At 35.7% G+C, this 27,727-nt stretch overlaps 2 protein-coding genes and 1 long non-coding RNA gene across 13 annotated transcripts in view; 1 reads left to right on the top strand and 2 right to left on the bottom strand.

Annotated features, from left to right (window-relative positions):
* The window catches only part of UBXN2B (UBX domain protein 2B), a 149,326-nt gene that overhangs the window by 69,101 nt on the left and 52,498 nt on the right, over positions 1–27,727 (bottom strand). The gene's annotated exons all lie outside the window — the stretch shown is intronic.
* The window catches only part of FAM110B (family with sequence similarity 110 member B), an 80,055-nt gene continuing 52,779 nt past the window's right edge, over positions 452–27,727 (bottom strand). For 7 of the 11 annotated variants that reach the window (XM_087890592.1, XM_087890598.1, XM_087890599.1 and 4 more), the window contains one exon: positions 452–3,380. In XM_087890592.1, the coding sequence (XP_087746718.1) occupies positions 1,936–3,048 (1,113 nt within the window). In that variant the 5' untranslated portion in view covers positions 3,049–3,380 and the 3' untranslated portion in view covers positions 452–1,935. Of the gene's footprint in view, positions 3,381–18,891; positions 18,966–19,890; positions 25,601–27,727 lie in introns of those variants that run through there. The other 4 variants (XM_087890594.1, XM_087890595.1, XM_087890596.1 and 1 more) reach the window with 2 other exon arrangements.
* Positions 3,397–26,130, top strand: LOC117672820 (uncharacterized). Its single transcript, XR_004593380.2, has 2 exons — positions 3,397–3,592; positions 25,594–26,130. It is a non-coding gene; the product is annotated as an uncharacterized LOC117672820 (long non-coding RNA).

Below are 27,727 nucleotides of genomic sequence, written 5' to 3'. Positions count from 1 at the left end.
CCCAGTTCCGAACAGATGAAGGCCCAGTAGTGGGCTATGGTCCGGGGTTGGGGACCCCTGGTTTTAGTGACTGGGAATTGTACTTAATATAGGTAGTCCTTGACATACAATCACAACTGTACTCACAATTATGGTATTGTAATAATAATCTTAGTTCTATGGGTCTCTTTAAAAGTGATAATCTATCAATTATCTATCAATATGGGTTTTAAAAACAAATTGTTTTGGAAGGCTAAATCAATTATTTATCATGTTTTCTACCTTACATGATAATGGAAAGAGAATCCCAAAGAAGTTAGCTTTCTTCCCATAATTAATCTCCCCATACAACAGCATTTCTCTGTAATATCCTATTTCATCCTACACTGAATCAAATTTTATTTTAATCCCTAGTTTTTATTTCTCCATTATTGCATCACAAATTAAAATCAACAGAAAAACACATAAGCAGTAGCTGCAACAATAGCTATTTATTAGCATAACACTTTTCTTAAAGATCTCGTAACAACTGAAATATATACAAAGTCTTACAGCATTTACACATTAAAAAGTTTCCTATTAGCTGACGAAGTATAAGATAGTGCTGCAAAATACTTCAAAGCATGAGTAATAAGAATAGTAATAATAATAATGAAATAGACCACTGCACTTTTAACTTCTCTGCTATGCATCACAACTGCCACATTGATGTGACAGTTAAACCATTGGGAAGACACAAGTTTGTAAAAAAAAAAAAAGTGTAACAGATTGACGTGCAGCACTGAACACTGGAGGGACGGGAGTAAGGGACAACCAAAAATAAAGCTACATACTGTCATGTTTCTACAGTTCCTAGAGCTGTAACAAACTTCCACAGCCTTAAGATATAACATATTTAAGACAACATAATGACACTTTCTCAGATATAATTCAGCTATATTGTGTGTTAAATTTTTGGGTAAGAAGTTCTTACACTGCTATGGCTGTGTATTTCCATTTTCTATTCATGAAATGCTCAAACAGGTCTACAAAAATGTAGTCAGCAGCAGGAGCTTGTAATCATGATGTGCTTTGTCTATTTAAAGGCATTCAAGATCAGCAAACAGGATTTAACAACTCCCGTCAAAAGTTTAAGACAAGGAACCTTCCTTTAAAGGCATCATCATTTTCATTGTTCACTATCTTAGTTACGTTCCAAAAAATAAAAAAAAATGCCCATTATTAGGGAAACTAAGATATGACAGATCTTTTTTACATCACAATCCACAATAGCAGTTTAAAAAGTCTGTAACACTTTCATAACCACTTATAGTATTTATAAAAAGATCATAGAAAGAATGTATGTATGAAGGCGTCTCTGGTTAGAATATTAAAACAGAGAACCTTGGAACACAGCTTGAAAAGAAAAACAACAAAGAATGAAACAAGATGCATTATGCATTGTAGGTAACAGAAACTTCATTTGATCCATTTTTCCACAAACTACTATGCGGTTCTAGGTAAGGGTTGCTATAACCTTATTTTTGCAATGTCTCCTCTTTTTCTTTCTTAAGCAAATTAAGTTGTGCTTAAAATACCAAAAGTGGCCAAATATTTAAAAAACAAAACAAAACCACACAACTTCAAGAGACTACAATCTATTATAAAGAAGCCGTATCACCATTCAATGTAAACAATTTATTTAAAGACAAAAGCCCTGTTTAGATTCTGGTCTTAAACTTTTGGCAGATAATGTGTGTATGCTCAGCCAGGCTCTGTAGCTAGTAATTATTCAAGTAGAAGCCAGGTCAGTTCACATGTTGACAGGCATGCAACTTGAAAACATTGCACAACAAGGAACATAAAAAGAGATCTGAGAAGTGTATTAAGACTTCAAGTAGACTTCACAACCCTTCACAACTGAATATACACAAATTAGTCTTTCTTTGCCTCCCCCCTCCCCTCCCCAAAACTCACTCACACATGGGACACTTTCTGTGATTCCCTAGCTTGTTTGATGCTGTATAACCACTTGATGATTCTGGCATTTCTTTCTATTGCAGAAATACCATATGGCACACGGTCATTGGCACTGTCATCATTTCTAAGGTCACTGTTGCTGTCCTGAGACTGTTCACAGTCTGAACTGATCATACTTGCACTGCGAAAGTTGAGAGAGATAATGTCAGAGTTAGCCCTTGCAAAATTTTCCATTCCAAGATTTTCAAGCTCTTCAGGATCAAGTCCACAGTAGTTAAAGAACCTTTCAACGTCTGCATCAACTCGAAAGTATCTATCACTTAAGTCCGACTTTGATCGTTGAAGGGAAGGTCTTCTGCTTACTCCACAAGTGGATTCCACTGAGTCCATCTCTGGTGATTTCAACGTAGTGATGGTTGCAATTTTGGGTTTTGGAGGCAGAGGTGGAGCTGAACTACTGCAGGGTATTGCTTTTAAAGGTTTACCACTGGATACTTTTCTAATGTCTGAGGAACTATGCGAAACATGCAAGAAAGATTCTGCTGATTGTTCCAGTAGCCTTCTGTTTACACTGGAGCTGCTTTCTTGAGGACTGTTAGAACCGTGGCTGGGATAAACCTTTAGGGATTCCGCAAATGAGTGACGATTTAATTCTCCCGTATCAGATTTGTGGGGAGGCCAATTTCGCGAACTGTGTTTGTGACCTGAACCTGAACTGGAGCCCTCTGAACTGTTTATAATATTCTTCAAAATTTCCAATTTCAGGTTCTCTCTCTGGACACCACTCTCAGTCTTTGCATTGTTGCTAAATACTTTCAAGGTAGGGCTGCCCAAGGCTCGTTTAGCTGCAGGGCACACTGGCGGCTTTGGAAGCACTGCTGGCTTCACGGGTTCTTGTTTGGCATTGATGACTTCTTGGCTTTTCACATATTTTGCCTTGTCAGCTTCCAGCCTCTCCACAGCACTAAGTCTTTTTGGATTAGGCTCCGTTTGCCTGCGGAAATAATCAGGTCCTTTGTTTAGAATGCGGAGAGGAACAGCGGAAGTGAAAGTGATGGCAGGACTGACAGGTTTGACCATGCTACCTGTCTGTAGTGTTTCTGTAGGCATGTTTGGTGGCTTTTCCCCCGCAGCCGTTTTGAATTCCTTTCTGGGATCTTCTAAATGCACGGTGCAGAAACATGTATATTAAGCACAATGAATAGCAGATGAACCTTGGAATCTGAAGGTTAGCAGGAGAAGCAGCAGTGCTTCATTTCACAGCTCGTTAAATATCAGGGATGTTTCCTTCTTTTCTGCCCCCCCCGCCCCCCCACCCGCCTTTTGTACAAACAAGCCACCAGAAACAAGCCAGTATTAATCTTGCTCTGTTGGTTTCTTTCTTCTCACTGAAGGATGCGGAAGTCTCTGCGGTTTCTTTGTGTTCCACTACAAGCAGTGATCTGAAACATAAAATAGCCAACCACATGTTAGCAATGGTGTGTGATATCACCACTGTAGCAACAGAGCCTTCTCTTCTTCCCCACCCCTTCCTTTGCTGGCTGAGCTAAAGCAGTGGGTCATTCTAGCTGACGCGTTTCCTCACACCAACACTGAAAAGCATGTCTTTTACTAAGACTGTAAGCAAAATAAGGATTACTGCTCTTCTCTTCAGGTATAAGCATGCATTTAATTTTGATACTAGTTTCTCACAATTTAAGTCAAGGGTTAATTTAAATGATCTAAATATTACAGTTACATGGTTCCAAGCTTATACTGCATACATAATTTACAGTATATGGCTTCTGGCTTTCTCAAAGCTGTGTTTATCGTTTGAGTACGCAGGCAGAGTGAAACAAGCTTTAGCTAAAAATAATATGTCTATTGTTTTCTCTTTTATATCCTTAAGACAGAAGAAACCAGAACTGTAGGAGTTTAGGGCTTGTTATATAGTTTATACTGAACACAGTTTATTTGGAATTAAAAAAAAAACATGTATTTTTAAATGTATGCCTAGAATACAAATATTTCAGATGACCTTAAGATCAAGAATAATATTTATTTTATGGAACCTTTTTTTAATTATAAACACTTCCACTAAGAAAATATAGGAAACTATATATGACTATATGAAACAGCTTTGCAAACGTAGAGGGAGGGACCTTCTCTAATTTCTTTTACATATTCTGTCTGCCATCTAAGTTCAGCCTTTTCCCCCTACTATTTCTCTTTACGTTCCTTCCCAGTTTTCCCTTTCCATTTACTTCCTGTAAATCCTATTTTCATCACCTGTTGTTTCTAGTCAGAAATAGATGCCTTCCTTTCAATTAGAAACTTTGATAACCAAAAGAGGAGGGAAATAGTTGTGGCATTGGAAAGCTAAAAAGTATTACTATATTTTGTCTCTGGGACAGATGCTACTAAGATAATTGAAAGACAGGATTTCTGACAGGCAAACAAGAGTTTATCAAATTAAGCAGAAAAAATAATTACAACTTGATCAGTAACCATTTAATTATTTAATACCATAAGGAATTATTAGTCATGAAAAAGCAATGCAATATCTGGTATATTGCTACAAGACACATATTTATGATTAGCTAATGTTAGGGGGAAAAACAACATGACAAATATATGGTCTTCATAGTACTTGGTGACTACCACGAGAAGGCATAATTCCAGTCTAGGCAGAAAATTTATTTAAGCCAGTATGTTAATTGTAATTAAACAACTGTAAACAACTAATATATATATTGCAAGTTCTATTAGGTGGCATTTACTATGTAACTGCTTTGGTATTAAAGTGGTAGTAAGGCTAATTTCTCGTTTAAGATTGCAGTAATAACTCACGTTATTTTTAATGATGCTTACTTAAATATATTAGACTCTCAGGGAGAATGTTAACTTTTCTCTTCAAACAAATGGTTTGATTTCCCTTATATTGTCTCATCTTGATCTTCAGCTTTAAAATATTCCATTTCAACTCTCCGTGAACTAACACAGAACAACAGTGTTGTCATAAACCATAATTAGCTTTGATTGATTACCTTATTATAAATTAAAATCCTTTCATATTTCATTATTATACATGACAGGTACATTAAGCCAAAGAAGTAACCTTTTCATGGCTAAATTAGCTTCTTGCTGCCATAATGCTTCTCATTTGTTTGAATAAATAAACAAAAGTACCTTTCACAATAGAACATTTCTTTATTCTCAAACAATGATAAGCTATATAAATATTGCTGCTGGTTTTTTTAAAAAACAGTGTCCTTGCACATAAACTGGGTTTATGAAGGAACCCCTAAATCGAAAGGCGGGAGTCCAAATATGAAGGTTTCCTACGATATATGCATCCTCAACACACATGGACACCTGGCTTATATTATCTGTTTCCAAACTATTCTGTATAGAGAAATTCCAAATGGAAGATTTTCTTCAGATCAGAAAGCATAGCAAAGCATTCTTCCTCATTGCAATGTTTTGGTTTTGCAATGCAACTTCAAGTAGAAATCTGTATACAGAACTTGTTTTAAAAAACAACAACAGAAAACAGGTTGCTGCTACAATTGAAGAGTGCAATGAATATAAGATCTCCCAGGTATCATTCCCCCCCCCCCAACAATTATAGTTGATTGGGAAGAAAAAAAAGGTGATAATAGGATGGCCAAGATTATTAGTGCAGCTTACTTATATAATATTAAGGCTGTCACAAGAACTCATCTAAAGAGGAAAAATACAAGTGCTAAAACTGAAAATTCTGTTAAATGGAATAAAAGCAGTGTTTCTTTACCTTGGCAACTTTAAGCTGTGTGGACCTCAACTCCCAGAATTCTCCAACCAGCATATTTATTGGGAATTTCTGGGAGCTGAAGTCCACTAGGACTTCAGCTCCCAGAAATTCCTTGAAATTGTCAAGGTTGAAAAACACTAGAATAGAAAGAAATGCAGTTCGGGACACAGAATTTTAATTTCATGGTGGCTCTATCATTACTGACTAGTGATCTGGGGGTTTGGACATACTTTGATAAAACATCTAGATCAGGGGTGAAACCCAGCAGGTTCTAATAGGTTCTGGAGAACCGGTAGCGGAAATTTTGAGTAGTTTGGAGAACCGGCAAATACCACCTCTGGATGGCCCCAGAGTGGGCTGCGAATGGAGATTATGCAATATCCTTCCTCCATGAGTGGGGAGGGAATGGGGATTTTGCAGTATCCTTTCCCTGCAATGTCCACCAAGCCATGCCCACAGAACCGGTAGTAAAAATTTTTTGATTTCACCACTGATCTAGATGCTGCAAAAATGCGAAGTCTATGTGGAAAGGTACTGAAAACAAAATCAGTAGTAGTAGTAGTATAACTTTTGTACAACTCTCCAGAGCAATAATCCTCGGAATAGAACCCTGAAACACCCCTGGATGAGAATAAAATTCTGAATACCACCTCACAAAAAGAACAGAGAACAGCAGGAACATATGCAGGAAAAAAAGGATAACCAAAATGATTTGAAGGCTTAAAAAACTTTCTTCTAAAAAATGTTATAATATTCAAGCTTTTTAGCTTTTAAAAAGGCTAAATAAATAAGAAATAATGATGTTTAAACTATGTTTAATTATAAATCAATTAAGTATTGATTCAGCATGGACAAAATTATCAATTAAAGTATGGAATTTATCATTTGAATATCCAGTAATAGTTGCTTAAGTTTTAACAAGTGATTAAACAAAGTCAAAGGGGAGAAGAATATCAATATCCTCATATTATGATAAAAATATGCAATACCTCTACTCACAAAGAACAGCACATTTCTCAGTTATCAAATATTCAGCAATGAGCAGGACAATGCTGTTATTCCTTGACTTGCACGGAGACTCTTAAATCACTTATGTTCCTACATACAATTCAGAAGATTTAAGAATAAACTATCACTCAGAAGTTCAATCAAGGTTTTGAATGCAAAAATTTGTCAATTTGTAGGAAGAGACAAATCCTGCCTATGTAGTCAATTTCTATATACAATTCAAAACTTGCAAAGCGATAACTGTGAAGGTTCCAGCTCATGTGAAACTGCTTCACCTAAAAAATCCACAAGTTATACCGTACTTGAAGAGCCTTGGTGGCGCAGCAGATTAAAGCACTGTTAAGTAACACCAGCTGCCTGCAATTACTGCAAGTTCAAATCTCACCAGGCTCAAGGTTGACTCAGCCTTCCATCCTTTCGAGGTAGGTAAAATGAGGACCCGGTTTGCTGGGGCAATAAGCTGACTTTGTATAAAAAAGAACACCATTTAGGGAGGGGCCGAAAGCCCTACTAAGCAGGTATATACAAAAGTATGAAGGCTATTGCTTAATGCATTGTATGCCGCCCTGAGTCTCTGGAGAAGGGCAGCATATAAATCGAACCAATAAATAAATAAATAAATAAACTGCTCAAAACTCTTTGAATTCTGTATCAGAACATATATTATGAACCAAGCATAAGTAACCCGAGACATCTCTCTCTCTGAAATATTGCAAAGTTACAACACCACCAGGTCTTTCTACACATCTCCTTATCCCAGGGCCTTGGAAAGTAGTGGATAGGTAGACAAAATTGCCAAATCCAGTCTAAATATCTGGCTGAGTGTACAACCAACAATAATACTATACTAAAACTGTGTTTTGACAATGGGAATTGATGTGTGCCAAGTTATAATAAAAGTCATTTAAATGGATATAAAATAATATATTTATCATTACTTGCTATAAAATAACAATGCTTCCTTCTAACATTACTTGCTATAAAATTAAAGCACCAGCTATTCACATATATAATGACTTCTAATACATAATCTAATCTTTGATTAAATAAATAATAAATATATTAAATGTGGTGAAATTTAATACGTCTTTTAAATGAATACTGAGATATTACAAAATTAAATGGCATTAAGAATTTTTTAATGGGCACTCCAGCCAAGTTATGAAGTAGTGACAGCTATAAAATTGTTATAAAACAAAGCTGTGCTGAATTTCCTATTAGAAATATAATAATGCAAATTTAGTTTATTGAGAGTACTGTGTTTTCCAGCTCTACAAATACTCATTTAACTCCATTATTTTTTATTATAACTTTTAATTTTCATTTTTTAAATACTTCTTGAGAAAAACTATCTCAAGATAAATCTAAAATAGATAAGCCAGTGATGTTAAATAATTATATTCATTACATTTGAGTGGGAAACGTGCATTCATACGGAATACCTATTTCAAAGTTATTTTTATATCAATTATCTGTCTTCAATTTGCCAAATAGATTAAAATTCCCAAATTTTAGATTTCCTTAGAATATTAAAATATATGTATATTTGTGTGAAAGAGACACTCATTTATTTATTTATTTATTCTCATTCAATCACCTCAAGAAAACAACATGTGTGACCTATATGAATAGGGAAAAGAAAAATGGTGCAGAAATCTGGCTGCAAAATGGTGATGAGAAAAGACTGCTAATATTTGGAGAGAAAATTATACAATATATTACAATCTCCAAGATGGTAGAATACGGTGGTAAAGTAATGGTAAATCAGAGTTATATTATTATATTATTATATGTGCAATTCAAAATATACAGGATCATTTATGACTTAAATCTTATGTTGTGCTATTGATCTGTATGTATTAATTCTATGATTTATTTTTTCCAGTATCTTATCTTTCTCCTGTACCAAAGATATTCAGTGTTAATTCAGTAAATGAGGATTTTAATTCTCTTTTGTAAATATACAGCAATTGAATATAAACACTAACACACCAACAATGAATAAAATGATGTGATCTCCTTTCTCTGTAAATTTATCTGCTTAAATAGCCTATTGAAACAAAACCAAAGCAATTTGAATTATTAAATAGCTTGCAAAAGGATGGAGGTGTTCCCTTTATAGCAGTCCTATTCCTACCATTATAAAAGTGCAATTTGGGATGAAAAGAGGCAACATCAAAAAACAATGATGTAAGTTATATAAACAAATGGACAACTAAATGTTGATAGAAGTTGTTTATCATAGGTAGAGAAGAGTGAGAGTCTAGAGCAGAAGAATCCAACCATACAGAAGCATGTTCAAAGTTGCAACATAAATAATGATAGTACCATTTTACAGCCATGCAATTGGCTATGAAAAGAAGGTGTAAGAGGTTTCAGAAGAGTTCAACTTACCTAGATGCCTGACCTTAGAGATAAATAAGATCATCTAGACTGGAATGAAGACATATCTTCAGTAAGTATAAATAAGACCCTGACTTCCAAGAAAGATTGTAAAACACAACATTCTACCTGTCCATAGCTAATCTCATACTTTTCTCTAGCCGTTCTCAAAGAACTTTACTCTCAAACTTGTGACTAGGATATACGTCTTGCTTTACCTGTGTGGTCACCATAAATCAATCAATTTATGACTTGGAATGCACTTGCTTTCATCCCTACAAACACCTCTTTTCAGACATGGAATCTGGATAGTAGACTCCACAAAAGGTGCCTGTCGCATATTTTGTTTAAAAGGAGAAAAAAACCTGATATGGATCTCAGTAAGATAATGGGCAGCAAACTTATGTCAGACGTGTGATACTCTGCACAATATACTCTAGTCTGTATGTTGAAGAATTCTATTTAACAGCAGTTGAATTCCTTTAAAAGTAAAGGCTCATTAATAGTTAGACCTCTTATTTTAAGAGGTTTCTACAATGAAGACAACAGTATTCAAGTACAATAATAAAGGGAAAGAACTAGCAACGATAGGTAAAAATAAAGTGGAATGTAGCATTTGGCAGGTTTTAGATATCAAAGAGAGCTGTCTGCAGAAGAATTGTCTTTTATAAAAACCCTGGGGTTTCCAGGTAGATTATAGGACTACAGATACCTTCTTCTAAGAAATATAACACATATCCAACACACCCTTAAGCTTTAATGTTATTTCAAGCTCTTCTCCATTGACTGAAGAAATTCTGATATTTTGTATGTCTGCTTGTCTACAATCTTTCCATGGTTTATAAGACATGTTCTATTTATTTTGATTTTTGTGATCTTAGAGGGTCATATCACCTTTCCTCAAGATTTAAGATCCTTCTAAATGCCTCTTAGAACTTTTAGAGGCTCACCTCTTTGTTGGCAGTTCAACAATCAATAGACAAGTATGACTAGTTATCAAATTAGTTAAGAGCATGAAATAGATTGTTGAAATGTACCTCTATAAATAAATATTCGTAACACTTTGTAACCCTATTGAACTTTTGTGTTTTGATAGCATCTGAGAAACAGTTGTCTTGAAATATACTGCAACAATTCACTGACTCCCTGATATCTGTATTTTATTAATATTTATTTATTGAATAAATATTTATTAACATTTTAAACTGGAATTTCCCAACCTTTCTGGCTTTGCAGACTGGTGGGGGTGAGTGGGAAGACAATGGTTCCATGTGAGTAGCGGGCAAGCCGCGCTCGCCTGCCACTTCTATGGTCCAGTTCTGAACGGCTCAAGGTGGCCTAGTAGTGGGCTGCAGCCATGGGAGTTAGGGACTCCTGTTTTAAACACTTTGGAACTTGGAAATTAAAACCAGATATCATCATCCTCATCAGGTTCTGTGCAGAGCACACTGGGCAGCCATGGTGTAGAAGACAAATAGGGACTGAGCTTAAAGTTCTTGATATTGATAGCTTGGTTGCCAAAAATATCCTGTTTCCCTGAAAATAAGACAATCCCTGATAATAAGCCCAATCGGGTTTTTGAGCGCATGCACTAATATAATGCTCCCCCTGAAAATATTTAAAGACAGAGCTGGAAATCAGGTAAGACGGCAAAAGGGACCCCATCTTGCTCCACATGCCTCAAAATAATAAGACCTCCCCAAAAATAAGGCCAAGCGCTTATTTTGGGGTTCAAAAAAATATAAGACAGGGTCTTATTTTCAGGAAACATGGTAGTTTCTTCCAAACTGGAGGACAAAAACTGAATGACTGATTCCCTTGTATTTAATTTGCACATTTTGGGGAAGTGTAGATAGGTATCTAGAAGTTCACAGTATCAATCTCTCCCAGACAGAGAAAGCAAAAAGATTATCTTTTCACAATGATAACTTGCTGCTGGTTTACACCTTTTTAAGAAGGCCTTTCATCAGCTCAATCTCTAGAGGCACAGGTATATTATAAATTATCACTATCTTCATTATCATCATTAATGGCAATATTTTTAGATGAAAAAGAAAAAGAGAAAAGGAAAACCAATTAAAAAAAATAATTTAGTTAACTCTTGATGGAGAAAACTTTCAAAGTTACTACAACAACTGAAAAGGAACTGTGAGGAAGCAGAAACTGTGCCTGTAACCATACCATACATACACAACAAATTTCTCAGCCTTGGAAGATTCTAAGAAGATTCTTGCACATAAGTATGGAACCCAGAGGTGGGTTTCAGCATGTTCTGACCAGTTCTGGAGAACCGGTAGCGGAAATTTTGAGTAGTTCGGAGAACCGGTAGTAAAAATTCTGATTGGCCCTGCCCCCATCTATTCTCTGCCTCCCAAGTATCAGATGATCAAGTGGAGATGGGGATTTTGCAGTAAATTTCCCTTGGATTGGGGAGGGAATGGAGATTTTACAGTATCCTTTCCCTGCCATGTCCACCAAGCCATGCCCACCAAGCCACACCACGCCCACCAAGCCTCGCCCACAGAACCTGTGGTAAAAATATTTGAAACCCACCACTGATGGAACCCATTTACGTTACGTGTTACACAGAAGCCATGATGAAAAAATAATTAAAATGGCTGTTGATGCAGAAAGATAAACTTTCCAAAACAAAGAAACAAACAAAGAAACAAACAAACCAACCAACAAACCAAAAGGGCATCTGCTGGAACATTGTGAAGTATAAATTCCCTAATTAAGGTGCCACAAACACTTCCACTACCAGATAGGTTTTAACTAGTGCAACAACTGAAATTGAAAAAAAGCATCCCTACTCCCAAGCCAGGTTCCCACCTAAGAGCCATTGAGTCCAGGAGACTCCTCAAGAACTTGTTCTTCAGGGGTAATTTTACCTTCTTAAAGGGCACTGTTGGAGCTGACAGTGAACTTGGATGGACAAACAAAAATTTTGTTTTACTAGGATTCAGTTTAAATGCTAATTTCTTCCACCAAATTCTTACAGCACAGTACATCAGAACAGGACTTCAATGGACCATTCTGGTCTGGAATAGTAATATGCAGCTGGATATCAACAGTATATTGATCATGATCTAACCACAATATCTTTGGATGATTTCTCCCAGAGGTTTAATATAAATGTTATATTATAGAGAGGAGGGACAGTAGCTATTAAGTCCATCATACCATACCATTCCACCATACCAACTATAATCATCCCTCAACAAAGAAATGTAGCCACCACAAATTAAAGTACCCTTAATTCTCAGCAGTGTGGGCAGCTTGGAATGATGTCATATTTGATGGTATTCTAAGCTGCTGATAGGTCTAAAAAGACCAAGTTGGACACACTTTTTGTATCCACATTCTGGCAAAGGTTATCTATTTGTGCAATTCATGAACTGTCTCTGAACTTTATCCTTGACTGCAGAGACTCTTCTAGGATGCGCTTAATTTCCAATTACAATCTCAATAATTTGGTGATAATGTTCCCAACATTCAGATCACTATAATAAATGCTCTGAAGTAAACGAAAGATCCAAGGTGTTTTGATCTATACATGTTATGTCTATGATTATTTGCAATCAAGCCATTGTAGTTATATATGTAGGTCAGAATTTCCAACCTTTCTGGATTGGTGGCCTAGGGGGGAGGGGCATGGGCCTTTACGCAAGCATGCACATGCATGAACAGGGCCATGAGCATGCATGTGATGCAAAAAGGGCTGTGAATGCCCGCACGACTCTAGCATGAGTGGGGGGTGCATACGCACACACGCACTTGCCAGCCAGTCACACGATCCGATGGCCAACAGGCCATGGCCTGATAGTGGGCTATGGGCCACAGGTTGGGGATCCCTGCTGTAGGTCCTGAATTCCTGGGCCCAACTAAACCCAGTATATTTAAGATAAACACCAAAAGACGAGGGATCTCTATTACAGTTCAGTAAGCCTGGCAATATCTCAACAGAATCTCTAGCTTCCTTCTATGTCCCAATGTAATATGTAAGGAGTTACATAAAGCCCGATTGTATGCTATTACATTGCATGCAAGTTAAGAAAAATGCATTTTCTGGATAATAAAATAGCAGAGCAGAGAACAAACATATCTTCTGAGCTAGGGAAGGTAAGGTATTCTTTTCTTTTAGATAAGAATTGAAGTTTCCTAATGGTACAACCTCTTCTGTTTGGCAGGCATTGGAGTCTTTTAAATGACTTTTTAAGCTAGACTGAATGGCCATCTGTTGAATAATAGATTCATGTAGTCAGCAAGGGTTTGTACCAGGTGATCACACACATTTCTTTCTATACTTTCATTCTATAATTATATACTACACAGAAGAGGCAGGCGCTTCCGAATTTAGAGCAATAGCAGGAAGTCTGGCATTCTTGAGGTAAAAATCTTGCCACCTGCTATTTATGGCAAATGGGATTAAAGAATGGAACTTGCTTGCTGCTGAATAACTGTATCCCAGCAGAAGGACAGGCTGAAGAAGTACAGATAGTCCTCAATTTATGATTTATGACCATTTTTCACACTTTTGACCGTTGCAGCAACTTCATGGTCAAGTGATTTACATTTGAATGTGTAATAACTGACTCACATTTATGACAGTTGCAGTGTCCTGGAATTATTTGATTACTATTTGCAATCTTCTGACAAGCAAGGCCAATGGAGAAACCAAATTCACTTGACAACCATGCTACTAATTTAACAACTGCAGTGATTCACTTAACAACCTTGCATCCTGGACATAAACTGTTTCAACTTCTACCTTTAAAATGACGCTATAGAGCACTGCACACCAGAACAACTAGACACAAGAACAGTTTTTTCCCAAACACCATTACCCTGCTAAACAAATAATTCCTTCAAACTATTCACTAAGTCTGCATTACTATTAATCTTCTCATGTTCCTATCACCCATCTCCTACCACTTATGACTGTAACTTTGTTGCTTGTATTCTTACAATTTATATTGTTTCCTTGTATGATTAGATTGCTTATTTGTACCCTATGACTATCTTTAAGTGTTGTATCTTATGATTCTTGACAAATGTATCTTTTCTTTTTATATACACTGAGAGCATGCACCAAAGACAAATTCCTTGTGTGTCCAATCACACTTGGCCAATAAAGAATTCCAAACAAATGTGACAAGTAAAGTTGTAAAATGGGGACAAAACTCACTTAACAAATTTCTCACTTAGCATCATAAATTTTGGGTTCAATTGTGGTTGCAAATTGAGAACTACCTCTATTGGGCAGATTCTTAAAAATACTGCTGATATTTTAGGATTGTAAATCCTAAAATAATGGGAGGGTTATTTGGAAATTTGATGAGGAAGAAATGAACACAAGCAATAATAAAGGAGCCTAATTCAATTTGCACAGCTGTAGATCAAGTCCTAGAGAACATGTAATGGGGAACATACATACACACACACACACACACACACACACACACACACACACACGTTACAAAACTTTAGCATTCTGTCAGCTTTTGGAATTAGAATGGGCATGGACAATAAAGGAGAATAATAATTGGGAAGACATCAGGTTCACTTACAGCAGATCTGAAAATATAAAACTTGAGCTATGGTGACATGAAGCAGGTCACCTTTTTAAATTAGCTTCAATAAACCACATTCCTCTCTATGGGAACAATTCAGTGAGAGCTTGACATAATTCTCACTTCAAAGCGCTTTACAGGAAAGCAGATTTCATGTTGCGATGAACTACTTTTAAATTATAGGAAAGATTCAGCCTATAATAGTGGCAGAGCAGTGTGCACTGTTATCTAATGCAGATGAAATGCAAATATGTTCTGCTGAAAGTACAATAAAGAAAAGATTTCCTGGCCTAATAATGCAAGCGTTTGATATGTTGAACTTTAGAAGCCCTTATGCAGCTGCAACGGGAATGCTGCCCACAGAAGAAGTCACTGTGTCACCTTCAGGAAGTGATGTGTTTGTCCTTATTCTGAAAGGGAAAAGATGTGGAAAGAAAAGGCAAGTGTCACCTGATCCACATTTGCAAGAGGGGATTTCAGAAATCCACGTGCTTTGGGGGGAATTGTTTACAATTAAACATTCCTTTACACATATATCACAAATTTATTCTAAACAACCTATGGCCCAACTTTCAGTTTAATTTCCTTGGTTGTTGCTGCTTTTAGTGAATTTCCAAATAAACTGTTTCATAGTCAATCATGTGTAGCTTCTTTCAGTTTCATTTATTCAGTCCTGAGGACATCATGACGACTGTTTTAGCCCAAAGCAAAGCAGTTTCAAATATACAGTGTTGTTCTGTTTTTGTACCTTCAATCAGCATTGACTCCTACTGAACTGCCTGGACTGCAGTTCACAAAGAAAAGTTTTTCGGAAGTGGTTTGCCACTACCTCCTTACTAGGCTGAAAAAAAGCGACTTCTAGCTTGGAAGAAGGCATTAAAATAACTCAATTACTTTCTCTTTTTGTCTTAAAATACCAAGATGTTTATGGTGAAATAAATTTATACCTGTAATTGACACTTGAAAAAACCCATATTGTTGTGCTATATTTATATACAACCAATTTCCATCATCTAAATAAATAGTAAAGGCACCACACTACCCACATTCATTGCATTATTCCTGGATTGGCCCCACACCTGTCTATATCCCACATCCTTCTCTTTTTTTCAACACTAAAACAGTGGGGAATTTTTTCATTTCTATGCCAGTTCATCTGAAATACATGCTTACACATACACATACACACAAATGCATATATACAGGTCCTCAACTTATAACCACAATTGAGCCAAGAATTTATGAAATTGTTTTTTAATATTTGTATTTTATGTTTTTTAATTCTGGCTGTACACCGCCCTGAGTCCTCAGGGAGAAGGGCGGTATATAAATTTAAAATAAATAAATAAATAAAAATAAAATGTTGCTAAGTGAGAAATTTGTTAAGTGAGTTTGCCCCCCTTTTATGACTTTTCTTGCCACATTTGTTGAGCGAATCACTATGGTTGTTAAATTAGTAACACTAATTTAATACTTATTAAGTGAATCTGGCTTCCCCATTGACTTTGCTTGTCAGAAGGTTGCAAAAAATGATCACATAACTCCAGGCATTGCAATCATAATAAATATGAACCAGTTGTCAAGCATCCAAATGTAGATCACATGACCATGGGGATGCTGCAATAGTCATGAGTAAAAAATCGTCGCAATCGGCACTTTTTTCAGTGCCATTGTAACTTTGAAATGTCACTAAATGAACTGTTGTAAGTCGAGGTGTGTGTGTCCATATCCAAAATGCACATAGCATATAGTGAAATTTGAATGCAATAATGGTATTAATAATTCATTTTTCCTTGCTATGGGACGAAGGTCATAGAACTTAAGCCTCGAACTGAGTTTGAATTTGCATAATAGTCATCTAGTGGGAGAACAGAATTAACTCATGGAGATCTCAGACTGATAAATGCAACAACAAACATTGGTAATTTCAAACTGTATTGCAAGATATTGGGAATAGAAAATCTGTGCCTTGTTTTCTAAATTCCCAATCTTCAACTGAACTGCTTTTCAAATATTTATCTAATTTTTGCAATAAAATGGTGGACTGCATAATCTATGTTTATACAATCTCACAAATCTGTGAGATATTGAAACATTAGTAACAATTAAAGTATTCAGTGCTAAAACATACAGCTGATTTCACTAATTGTCTCCTCTCTTTTAAACAAGTTTTACTATAGGATCTAATACATTGTGCACTCTCCTATGGGTCCACCAGAGGGAGCACACATTGGCTAATTGTGTTTTCTATCTGTGCTCAATAGTCTGAAATTAGCAGAAGACAAAGACACTTCAGAATGCCTTGCAAGATTGGGGAATGGAAACTCTGCTACACTGAAGTACCCTTAGCTATTCTAATTGTCATTTCTATGAATTACTGAACTGCCATGAAGAACACAAGAAACTTAGTAACTCCAAATTGCTAAATTTATATTTACCGACAAAGAAATAAATCGATGTTGATAGTGTAGATCCTGAGTCACTGTATGAGTCTTCATTCTTTATTGAAATTTCACATGTGTAAAGAATGGAACATTAAATATGCTGTAAAGCCTATAGACTTCCCCCTTCCACTACTTTTCCTTGATCACAAGCCTTTCTGTGCATAATGAAACAAGGAAATATCTTGCATCCATAAAGGACTAACATTATATAATTCTAATTGACTGAAAACCTTGAAGTTTCACAAAGGAAAGACTACTATACAGCCTCAGTCCCTTTCCCAGCTGAGAAACTGATGCTGTAAACATTTAAATAAAAATATCCTTTTCTTCAGTACGGAACATTTCACAACTGTGGAATCCTTGGTGCTCTCTGAGCTTGATTGTTACAAGAAAATGAATGGCAGAACCTGGAGCAGAGTGAAAAGGGGGAATCAGCCTAGAATATATAGCCACAAGCAAACTACTGTATTTTTCGGAGTATAAGACGCACTGGAGTATAAGACACAGCTTAGTTTTTGGAGAGAAAAATAGGGGGAAAAATCTGCCTACCAGGTATTCATTTGGCTAACGTCCTTAGGCTGGTCAGCTTCAGCACATTAGTTTGCTGGTTTTTTATCCCCTGCTTGGGGATAAAAAACAGCTCCTAAGGCACAGCTGAGAGGAAGCAGCAATGAAAAAAGCAGGTAAAGCATGGGGGGGGGGATCACTTCACTCGGCTAGCGCCTAGTTAGGGCTGAAAAAAAGCTTCTAAAGAACAGCTGAGAATTGGAGCAAAGCATTGAGATCGCTTCACTCGCTAGCGCGTTAGGACTGAAAGAAAACTTCGAAAAAGCTACATTTGGAGTATAAGACACACCCAAATTTTCAGCCTCTTTTGGGGGGGGAAGGTGCATCTTATACTCTGAAAAATACGGTATGTCCAACTCCCCCCAAGTGACCCTTATCTAATTCTAATCAGGTTCTGACTATTAGTTGAGAAGATTCTTGTGCACTGGTTTTTAGCAATAAGTTGATTCTTGTGCACTGGTTTTTAGCCGCCCTGAGTCTTCGGAAAGGGGCGGCATATAAATTTTATTAATTAAATTTAATTAATTAAATTAAATTAAGTGTAGGAAATGAGCAGGCCAATCTGGAGGGTAAGGTTAAATGCATCACCAGTCTGGAATCATTGCGCAGCCGCAGAAGACCCCGAACCAGCTCCCTTCCTGTGAATTCCACTGACCCTTTCCCTAGCATCATTTTACCTTGGACCATATTAAGTGCTTAATTCTTATGTATAGATGGCAAGAATAAACTCTTAGTGCTTTTAACTCAACTCTTATTTCAGGTCATTTGTACCTGACATTGATCCATTTAATTGAACTTTCATGTGTGGATCTGGTCTTCCTGACAATTGTTGGCTTGCAGATTTTTTTATTGACTGACTTGGCAACATCATCAGTGCTGTTGAGTGTGGGCTTTGCTCCCTGTTTATATTAAGTGGCTTGCCCTGTCAGTGTTTTGGTGGGTAATGTTATGCTTGATTGTTTGTCTGGTGTTAATACCTGTTTATCTGAGTGTTGATTGATGGAGAACATGTGTTCACCTGTTTTTGTTTTCTTCTTAGCTTTTCTATTATATCTTTTTTGAATAGTGTGTAAATGTGATTTATCTCTATGTGTCTATTGATGATTGAAAATCTACGACTGCAGTGGAATGGAAAATAACTGTGGGAAAAGTTAAGGTGGGTCTGCCTCCTTTTTTATTTATTACATTTATATGCTGTCCATCTCACCTCATCTCAATCTCTCTTGTGGGGAACTGGATACAGTATGCTGAAATGGCCGGGATGTGGTGTTGTCTGTGTCTCTGCATTTAAATAAAAAAATATGTAATGGTCAATATGATTGATGATGGCAGATGCTGTGGTCCTAACAAATTTCACTAGGAAAGCACTTAATTTTTACAAGAGGATCAGGGTGTTGTTCTTTTTAAGTGAAACTAAAGCAGAAGCATTCAGTATATAATATTTAGCAGTTAGAGCTTCCATTAAAATAAAATCCCAAGCATCTTTGGTTATAATTACTGACTTGGTTTTGTAAGAATGAAAAAAATATATAACTGCATTTTAAATGCAAATGAAACCCATAGTTACATACCAATATGGCCTTGCTGCCTGAAATAAATTATTAGGTGACTTTGACAGCAGCTTCATTATAAAAGTTGCCTGATATTCTTTAATTCAGGATAACAAAAGAAAAAAGAAAGAAAGGGGGGAAAAATAATAGAAATCTTCCAGTTTCTTAACTGGGTATAAACAGGGTGGATTTGATTTAAATCGAGTTGATTTAAATCACAATTTAAATCATGATTTAAATCACTAGTAAAAAGGCTTGATTTAAATCAACTCGATTTAAATCATAATTTTTAAAGAGCAACTGTCATCTCTGCTATTCCTTTGACCCACTGTTGACTCACCAATAGTCCCAGTGTTGCAGAATATACAGCCTCATGCTACATAACTAAGCTCCATTTCACGCTGAATAAACTAAATTATTTATGTATCTTAAATAGAAAACTATCTTACGATAGATTTTTACCCCAACAGTTTTTTATTAAAATAAATTCAATAAAAATAAAAAAAATCCGATTTAAATAAAAAAAAATCCGATTTAAATCAAAATATCTGATTTTTTTGATTTTTTTAAAAAAAATCATTGATTTTTATCCACCCCTGGTATAAACGATATAAAATGCATTTAACAAAAAATATTTTTGGAGTATATATACTGACACAAGAAGGCAGCATTTCCACAGTCAACATCCATCCTTGGGGAAGACAACCTGTGAATATTCAGCTTCAATCAGTATATCAGAATTTCAAGTTGATTATAAATATAGGTAATCCTTGATTTACAACCACAATTGAGCCCAAATTTTCTATTGCTAAGTGAGATGGTTATTAAGATGGTCATTTTATGACTTTTATTGCCACAGTTGTTAAGTGAACTGCTGCAGTTGTTAAGTTAGTAATATGGTTGTTAAGCGAATCTTGTTTCCCCATTAACCTAGTTGTCAGAAGGTCGCAAAAGATGATTGCATGATTCTGGGGCACTGCAACCATCATAAATATGAACCCATTGCCAAGCATCTAAATTTTGATCACATCGCCATGATCACGATAATGTTGCAATGGTTGTAAGTGTGAAAATAAGTCACTAAATGAATGGTTGTTAAGTCAAGGATTACCTTGACTTAATTCATGTTTGCCTTGATTGTGGAAGTCATTTTAGCCAACTAAATATTAACTGATATTTGAAAATGGGAATGAATCACTGTTAGTATATATGATGCTCAACATTAGTTCACCAATGTGTTCATTTTGCACATATTTGTTGGATACAGGATGCAGAAAATAGGTTATATATGGTTATTTGAAATTTGCAGTTGTGAAGTGAAACACACTTCCTGCACTTTTACTAAGACGTAAAAAATAATAATCCTGTCACAGAATAATAATAATCCTGTCACAGAAAAGTGTGTATTTTTTCTCCATTCCATTCTTGCTGAAATGGAATCCAATAAAACCTGCTTCTTAAGAGATAAAACAGAGATAGCTGCATCTGTTTCTTCCACTTGTATAAATATAGATGTTTGTTATTATAAATAATATAATACACTGCAAGGAGAAAATTGTGACGCAAAAGAAATCAACATATTCTTTTGCTGAATTGATATTGGGACTTAGAAATTTCTATTTCATGTAGGAACTTGTGGAACACAAAGGGAATTCAAGTGAAGAAAAAGCAAAGCTTGGTGCTCATTTAAAATGTGATGTGCCACTGTGAAAACATAATTGCTCTCCCAGTTCAGTAAATTTAATTAAAGGAATAACTAAGTCCAGCTCTGTGAGTACTTCACTAAATAATCAGGAGTGATGGAGGCCAGCCTTGATCTATATATATCTCACAAGCTTTGGCTTGTAGAGAATAGTGAAGAGACATGCTCCACTTAAAAGAAATTTATGAAAATCTCTGTAAAATTATTGATAATGCCTATCTATCTGGAACAATTTCTCATTCTGTCAGATTCCTAATTCTGCCACATCTGGCACAATCCGTTGATTATCTAGCACTCTGGAGAAAAGCAATACATAGAAAGTACTACAAAATTTGGTATTGAGAATAGCATGGCCAGCCAAGAGAACAAGCAGCCCTAATACCCTTCGGAAGTCTATAATGCTGGGAAAGTGGAAGGAAAGAAAAGCAATAAAAGGGAAGGGAAGACAGCAACCAGTTGGATGGATTGGAAAATGAAAGACCAGATTGTCATGCATAATATTTATTTACATGATTAAGACCCACCATTGACTTAGCTATCAACCACTGGAAAATCTGGTAACAAGTTAGGAAATCCTAGCAACATACAACAAAGGCGGACAAGTAGCTGTATTTGAAGGGTTGTAAGAGGAAGGAAGCATGATGACCAGAAAAGAGGAAGTGAAAAATTACTGAAATGAAAAATCTGTATACTTTTGACAGACCTTTTTGATGGTACACAATTACAAAGTTTCTGATGAATAGATGAAAATAGTAATCCAAAGAATATTTTTAAGCAGTAAGGTAAAGTTAAAGGTTCCCCTTGCACATATGTGCTAGTCGTTCCCGACTCTAGGGGGAGGTGCTCATCTCCGTTTCAAAGCCGAAGAGCCAGCGCTGTCCGAAGACGTCTCCATGGTCATGTGGCCGGCATGACTAAATACCAAAGGTTCACGGAACGCTGTTACTTTCCCACCAAAGGGTGGGATCTATTTGGTGGGATCACCCCACCAAATAGGGATCACCAAAGGTGATCCCTATTTTTCTACTTGCATTTTTTACGTGCTTTCGAACTGCTAGGTTGACAGAAGCTGGGACAAGTAACAGGAGCTCACCCCATTACGTGACACTAGGGATTCGAACCGCTGAACTGCCAACTTTTCTATTGACAAGCTCAGCGTTTTAGCTACTCAGCCACCGCATCCCTCTTTTAAGCAGTAATGATTAACAATTGTTTAAAAGTTAAAGTCTATACTTCTGAAATGAAAGTTTTGCTTTGCCTTTATGAATTATTTCTTGTCCCCCATTTTATTATATAATATAAAACAAGACACTTTATTAACATCTTGCCAAGCAAATTCTCAAAAACTTGCAAACTCTTTACTGCCATTTTGACTAGTTCTAAGAAAGTTATTAAGCTAATTATGGATTTTGAATTTGCTCCTGCTGTTTAAACTAACCATCATTACTATTTTATGTATTTCAGTAAAGCATTTTTATATAAACAGAAGCAGACAAATAATAAAACTAAAGATAGTTTCCACAGCCAAGCATTAATTAACATTAAAATATGCAGTAAGGGGAGCTCTTTATTAATAGGCAACTAGCTAAGATCTTCATGGATTTTAAAATAAAAAATATATGCACATAGCAAAACAAGATGCTACTTCAAGCTATTAAAATGCCATTTCAATCATTCTATAATGTAATGTAATTTATAATGTAAAAATAAAAAGTGGTTGTATATGAATGCCACAATACAAAATCATGCTCTGAGTTGCATATCTGTTGTTTATATAATACATTCAGGTACAGAAGTACCCAATAATCATATATTTTGCAGCAATTCTGTTATGTTTTCTCAATACAATTTATGTGATTAAATAAAAAGGAAAAAGGAAAAGGAAAAAAAAAGCAAGGGAGATTTTAAGATGATGATGGTAATGGATGGATCCCTGGACAGTTTTATGAATGTGGCAGGGAAGCTTTTATATTCAAATCACAAATACAGTCAGTCAAGTTGATTAAAGTAAATCCAGTATCTCAAAAGGACAAAAAGGAGGGTAAAATAAGTTTCCCATAATTTTTGTTCAGCAAATTAATACTAAGAAAGTACAAACTAAGTATTAATAAATGGAATATAGTGACTAAATATTAGAACAAATTTTAGTTGTTATTAAAACAACTCTTATATGCCTTAAGCTTCTACAACAATAGCAGAAATATCACATGTTGAAAGAGTGCTGGTAAACTATTTTCCAGTATATACAGATAAGAAATATTCTGGGAAACATTCTTATTTGTTACAACATAGAAAAGAAGTCTGTGTTCAGTTCAGACTGTGACAAATGCAATCCAGGAGTCTCCAGTTTGCTGTTTTATACAAACAACGATATCCTCTTTGAAAGCCTCTGGGGATTGTCATAAAACATGGATTATCAATGCAGCACAAATCACATCTCCAGAGACAGACTACAGAATTCAACTCAAACCAAATGTATTATAAATGTTTTGTTTTCAGAAAATGGACAAGAGCAGGTGAGAACTCCAGAGCTCACAAAATTTGATGATGTTGTTTTTGTACTTATTTTAGGACAGCATCAATATAATTTAAATACCTGTTTCTTGTAATATCTGGCAAGCTACAAATGTTGAAAAACTACAGGCATAACAGATGTATAAGTATATGCATTTACTACAATGTTTATTAATCTTATCTACTACCATCAAAAGCAAAGTGTCTACTCTATGAACTGGTGGATGCCATTTACTTCTTGTCAGTGTGAACTTATTTCACAGAAAACTGGATTTTTTTGGGGGGGGGGAGGTTGCGGAATACCAATATTTTTGCAACTGTACCCATAAATGTTGGCAACGTTTAGATGTAAAATGTAACTACTTATTTGATTATTTTATTATTTCTGCATTAAATTTACATGCCACCATAATTGTCAACTATGAATGGTGAATAGTAGACCACGATTAAGATTCATTCTCAAAGAACAGGGCTTTTTTAAAAAGTTGAAACAGGGTTAACAAAATCAGGACAAAAATAAAAAAGACTAAAATGTTTCATATGAGGTACCCTGAAGCTACCCTGAAATGTAGTCAAGATCCTAAATCTAAGAAAATGATCAATATAAAACTGTGAGATTATTAATGAAAGAACTGGAATCTGAAATGAGCTAAAACACTAAATGGATGGGATAGGTATGAATAAACAATGCAGTCTGAGAATTTACACAGTGTGATATTATACACATGGTTCTCATTACCCGGCTTTTAATATTACTAGGTAGCTAGGAGGATAATTCATGACCCATGTTAGCCAGTCATGGGTGGCATGTGGCCTTCAGACACACCGCAGCCTATCAAACTACAAGAAATAAAAGTTTCACAAAGATCACTTCACAGACAGGATTATTCTAGTAACAGTAATACTAAACTGTTGTCAAAATCCTCATCTCCCTCATTAATGATTCTTCTCAAAATAATTAATAGTGCTGTTTTCAAAGAGCAGTGGGACAAAAAAACCAACCCCATGCTAGTTCACAATCAGTAGGTCAGAAGACAATTTATCCGTATGTATTTGTAAGACACAGATGGCCCACCCATGAGCCTGTCAACTGCTGGGTTTACCCCAACTCAAAAAAAGTCATTGACATTAAATGATTACGGTCCACAAAGTATTCAAATAGATGACAAGTGAGTTAGCACAGGCTGATTAATGTAGTAAATAGAAGCATATGATTATAGATATCTGACAACAGATTATAGGAGTGAGTGGAGCTGTTCCAAGTATTGCTTCATATCTGCACTTACACTTTAATCAAAAGTGCCTGGAAACATTTTCTATCTCTTTTGTCATTTTTATATCACAATGTTTCACCACCATTTCCTAAGGGCTGTATACTATGCTAAAAATCTTTGCAAAACTATAGCTAGTTTCAGGACAAATAATTGGCCTTGCCAAGGCAGCAGAGACAATTTTAGTAGCCATGGCTATGCAGCATTGCAGATCCAAAGGGAACAGGAGTCTATGGAACACACCTGAATGAAGAGGTAGCACCTGCTGGCAACTTCTTAAATTAAACAGTTAGTTGCAGAAGGAACCTGGTGAGCCTGGAAGTAGATGGGCTTCCTTAAAGGAGTTAATGAAAAATGGCTACAGGATCAGCCCTCCTGTATTCTGAAAAATCTTTTTACCTTCAGATCCCACATAGCCCTGGGAGTATAATCCTTATAATAAATGGTTTTGAACTACCAACATCTTGACCAGTGTTCTTAGCTCCACCAGGAATCAAATTTCAGGCTGTAAAATTCTAAAAAGATTGGGAGGTAAGTCAATCAGGGCAAAGGCAAATAAATGATCCAAACAATTCAGAGTTTGATTTCTCCCCATTTGCTTCTTTGGTCAAGACAAATAACTTTTTTTTGCACCATAATTTCTTGCTTTCCCCTCCCCTGGATAAGAAAAATATTAGCTTTCATTAAACACATAAATAAATGTCACCATGTTTCTAATGCTTTTCGCAAAAACCCAAAAAGTATGAAAAGAAATTAGACCTTCTTTACTCTTTGGGCAAATCAAGAGGAGCCTCTTTGGTATAGCTGTTGCAATCTCCAAAAGTCCAATTCACATGATTGGATGAATTTAAATTTTCCTTTCTACCCTGCAGCTCCAGAATGGAATGGAAAGAAGCGGTCAATTTGTTTCAAGTCAAGACTGCTGCAGAAATCAAAGCAGTACTTCATGGACTACTTGTGAATTAAATATTTCTTTCTGCAGGGAATAAGATGAAAAAAGAATGGATTTTCAGAAAGTGCCAGTAAGATCTTGATGTTTTTGCCTCCTGCAAAATTCTGGTGAAGAACATAAATGTTAGAAGTGAGGGAAACATGGCAATGATCTTTCTTCCTACTGAGTTTTGGAAACAGTGCCAACCCAATGTGACTATTGTATGCAAAAGCAAAAGCTGTGTTACTTGAATCGTCTGAAAGAGACTGACACAGGGCAAATAACTTTCCTACCCCTGAGTTGTCCATGTACAGGATGCGAATTTTGCAGTAGGATCTGTGATAATGTAAGCAAGGAACTTAGATAGTCAAACAGAGAGCATGTGCCAGCATGTTGTGCAACAGTTACTCATAATTCCAAAGTATTTGTACTTTACTGACTTGGATCTAATTCTTATTATAAAAAGAGCCTTACGGTCTATTTGTTACTTCTATGATACTCAGTAAACTGTCAGAAATATTAAATTTAGGACATCTCCAGAATACCTAAACAAGTTAAAGAATAAGATTCTATGTGGGCTCAGAATACGTTTTCATTAAGGTGACACAAAATACTAGATCTTTAGTATATTTTTTAATTCATACAGATACAATATTAATATTTCAAACTTAAGTATTCTTTTTAAAAATTTGGGATCTGCTTCCATGATAGTAAGATAATAAATTATTTCTCCTCTCTTCAACATATAACATATTGAAAAATAAAATAATTTTTATTGTTTATAACATTTATATAGCTGCTCATCTTCTAACCAAAATATGATTGCGTGGCTCCCAATCATATTTTGGCCTTATTGGGCATTGTTTATTGTAAATAAATGCACGACTTATAGTTTGCATAGCCAACTATTCTACACTATGCTATGCTATGCCATGCCATGCCATGCCAAACTGAAGTTAGAAAAAGATGAAAAAGAAAAAAAACTGAAGGAAAAAGCAAAAGAAGAAAAAGCAAAGAGTGAATAAAGAAAAAGAAAACAAATATATAAACAAGCGATTTCCAGACTTCATCACAAGTATAACTAATTTAGTAACTCTTTACCCCTATAAAGTTAGTTATTTCTTCATGCCATATACCATCCCTTATCTATTAGACATAAACATCAACTTTCAATAGAAAATGAAGTGGTATCCTGAAGTAGACATGCATACACAAATGGTATTTATGTGGACTTCAAACAGTAAAGTTTGCAAAGAAATAAAAGAATGTATAGGAAATAGGGCAATAATTAATGTAGTATTTTACTTAATAGGTAGTCCTCAACTTACAACCACAATTGAGCCCAAAATTTCCATTGCTAAGTGAAACCTTTGTTAAGTGAGTTGCACCCTATTTTATGACCTTTCTTGCCACAGTTCAGTGAATCACTGCAGTTGTTAAATTAGTAAGATGGCTGGTAGTTAAATGAATCTTGCTTCTCCATTGACTTTGCTTGTCAGAAGGTCATAAAAGGGGATCGCAGGACCCTGGAATATTGCAATGTCATAAATATGAGCCAGTTGCCAAGCACCCAAACTTTGATCATGTGACCATGGAAATGCTGTAATGGTCATAAGTGTGAAAAACAATCATAAGTCATTTTTTTTAGTGCCACTGCAACTTTAAACGGTCACTAAACAAATGGCTGTATGTCAAGGACTACCCGTATTGTAGTTTTTAATTAGATTTTGGGTATTGTGTTTTAAACAATACCCAAAATCTAATTAAAAACTACAATACAGGTAGTCCTCGACTTATGACCACAATTGAGCACCAAATTTCTGTTGTTCAGTGAGACATTTGTTAAGTGAGTTTTGTCCCATTTTACAAGCTTTCTTGCCACAGTTGTTAAGTGAATCACTGCTGTTGATAAGTTAGTAACCTGGCTGTTAAGTGAATCTGGCTTCCTCATTGACTCTGCTTGTCAGAAGATTACAAAAGGGGATCAGATGACCTTGGGGCACGGCAACGGTCATAAGTATGAACCAGTTGCCAAGCATCTGAATTTTGATCACATGATCATGGGGATGCTGTGA

Source organism: Pantherophis guttatus, chromosome 3 (genome assembly GCF_059756535.1).
Source record: "Pantherophis guttatus breed Tessera chromosome 3, ASM5975653v1, whole genome shotgun sequence".
Classification (NCBI taxonomy): Eukaryota; Metazoa; Chordata; class Lepidosauria; order Squamata; family Colubridae; genus Pantherophis; species Pantherophis guttatus.
Note: the sequence above shows the minus strand (reverse complement) of the source record. Positions and strands in the feature narration are given on the sequence as shown.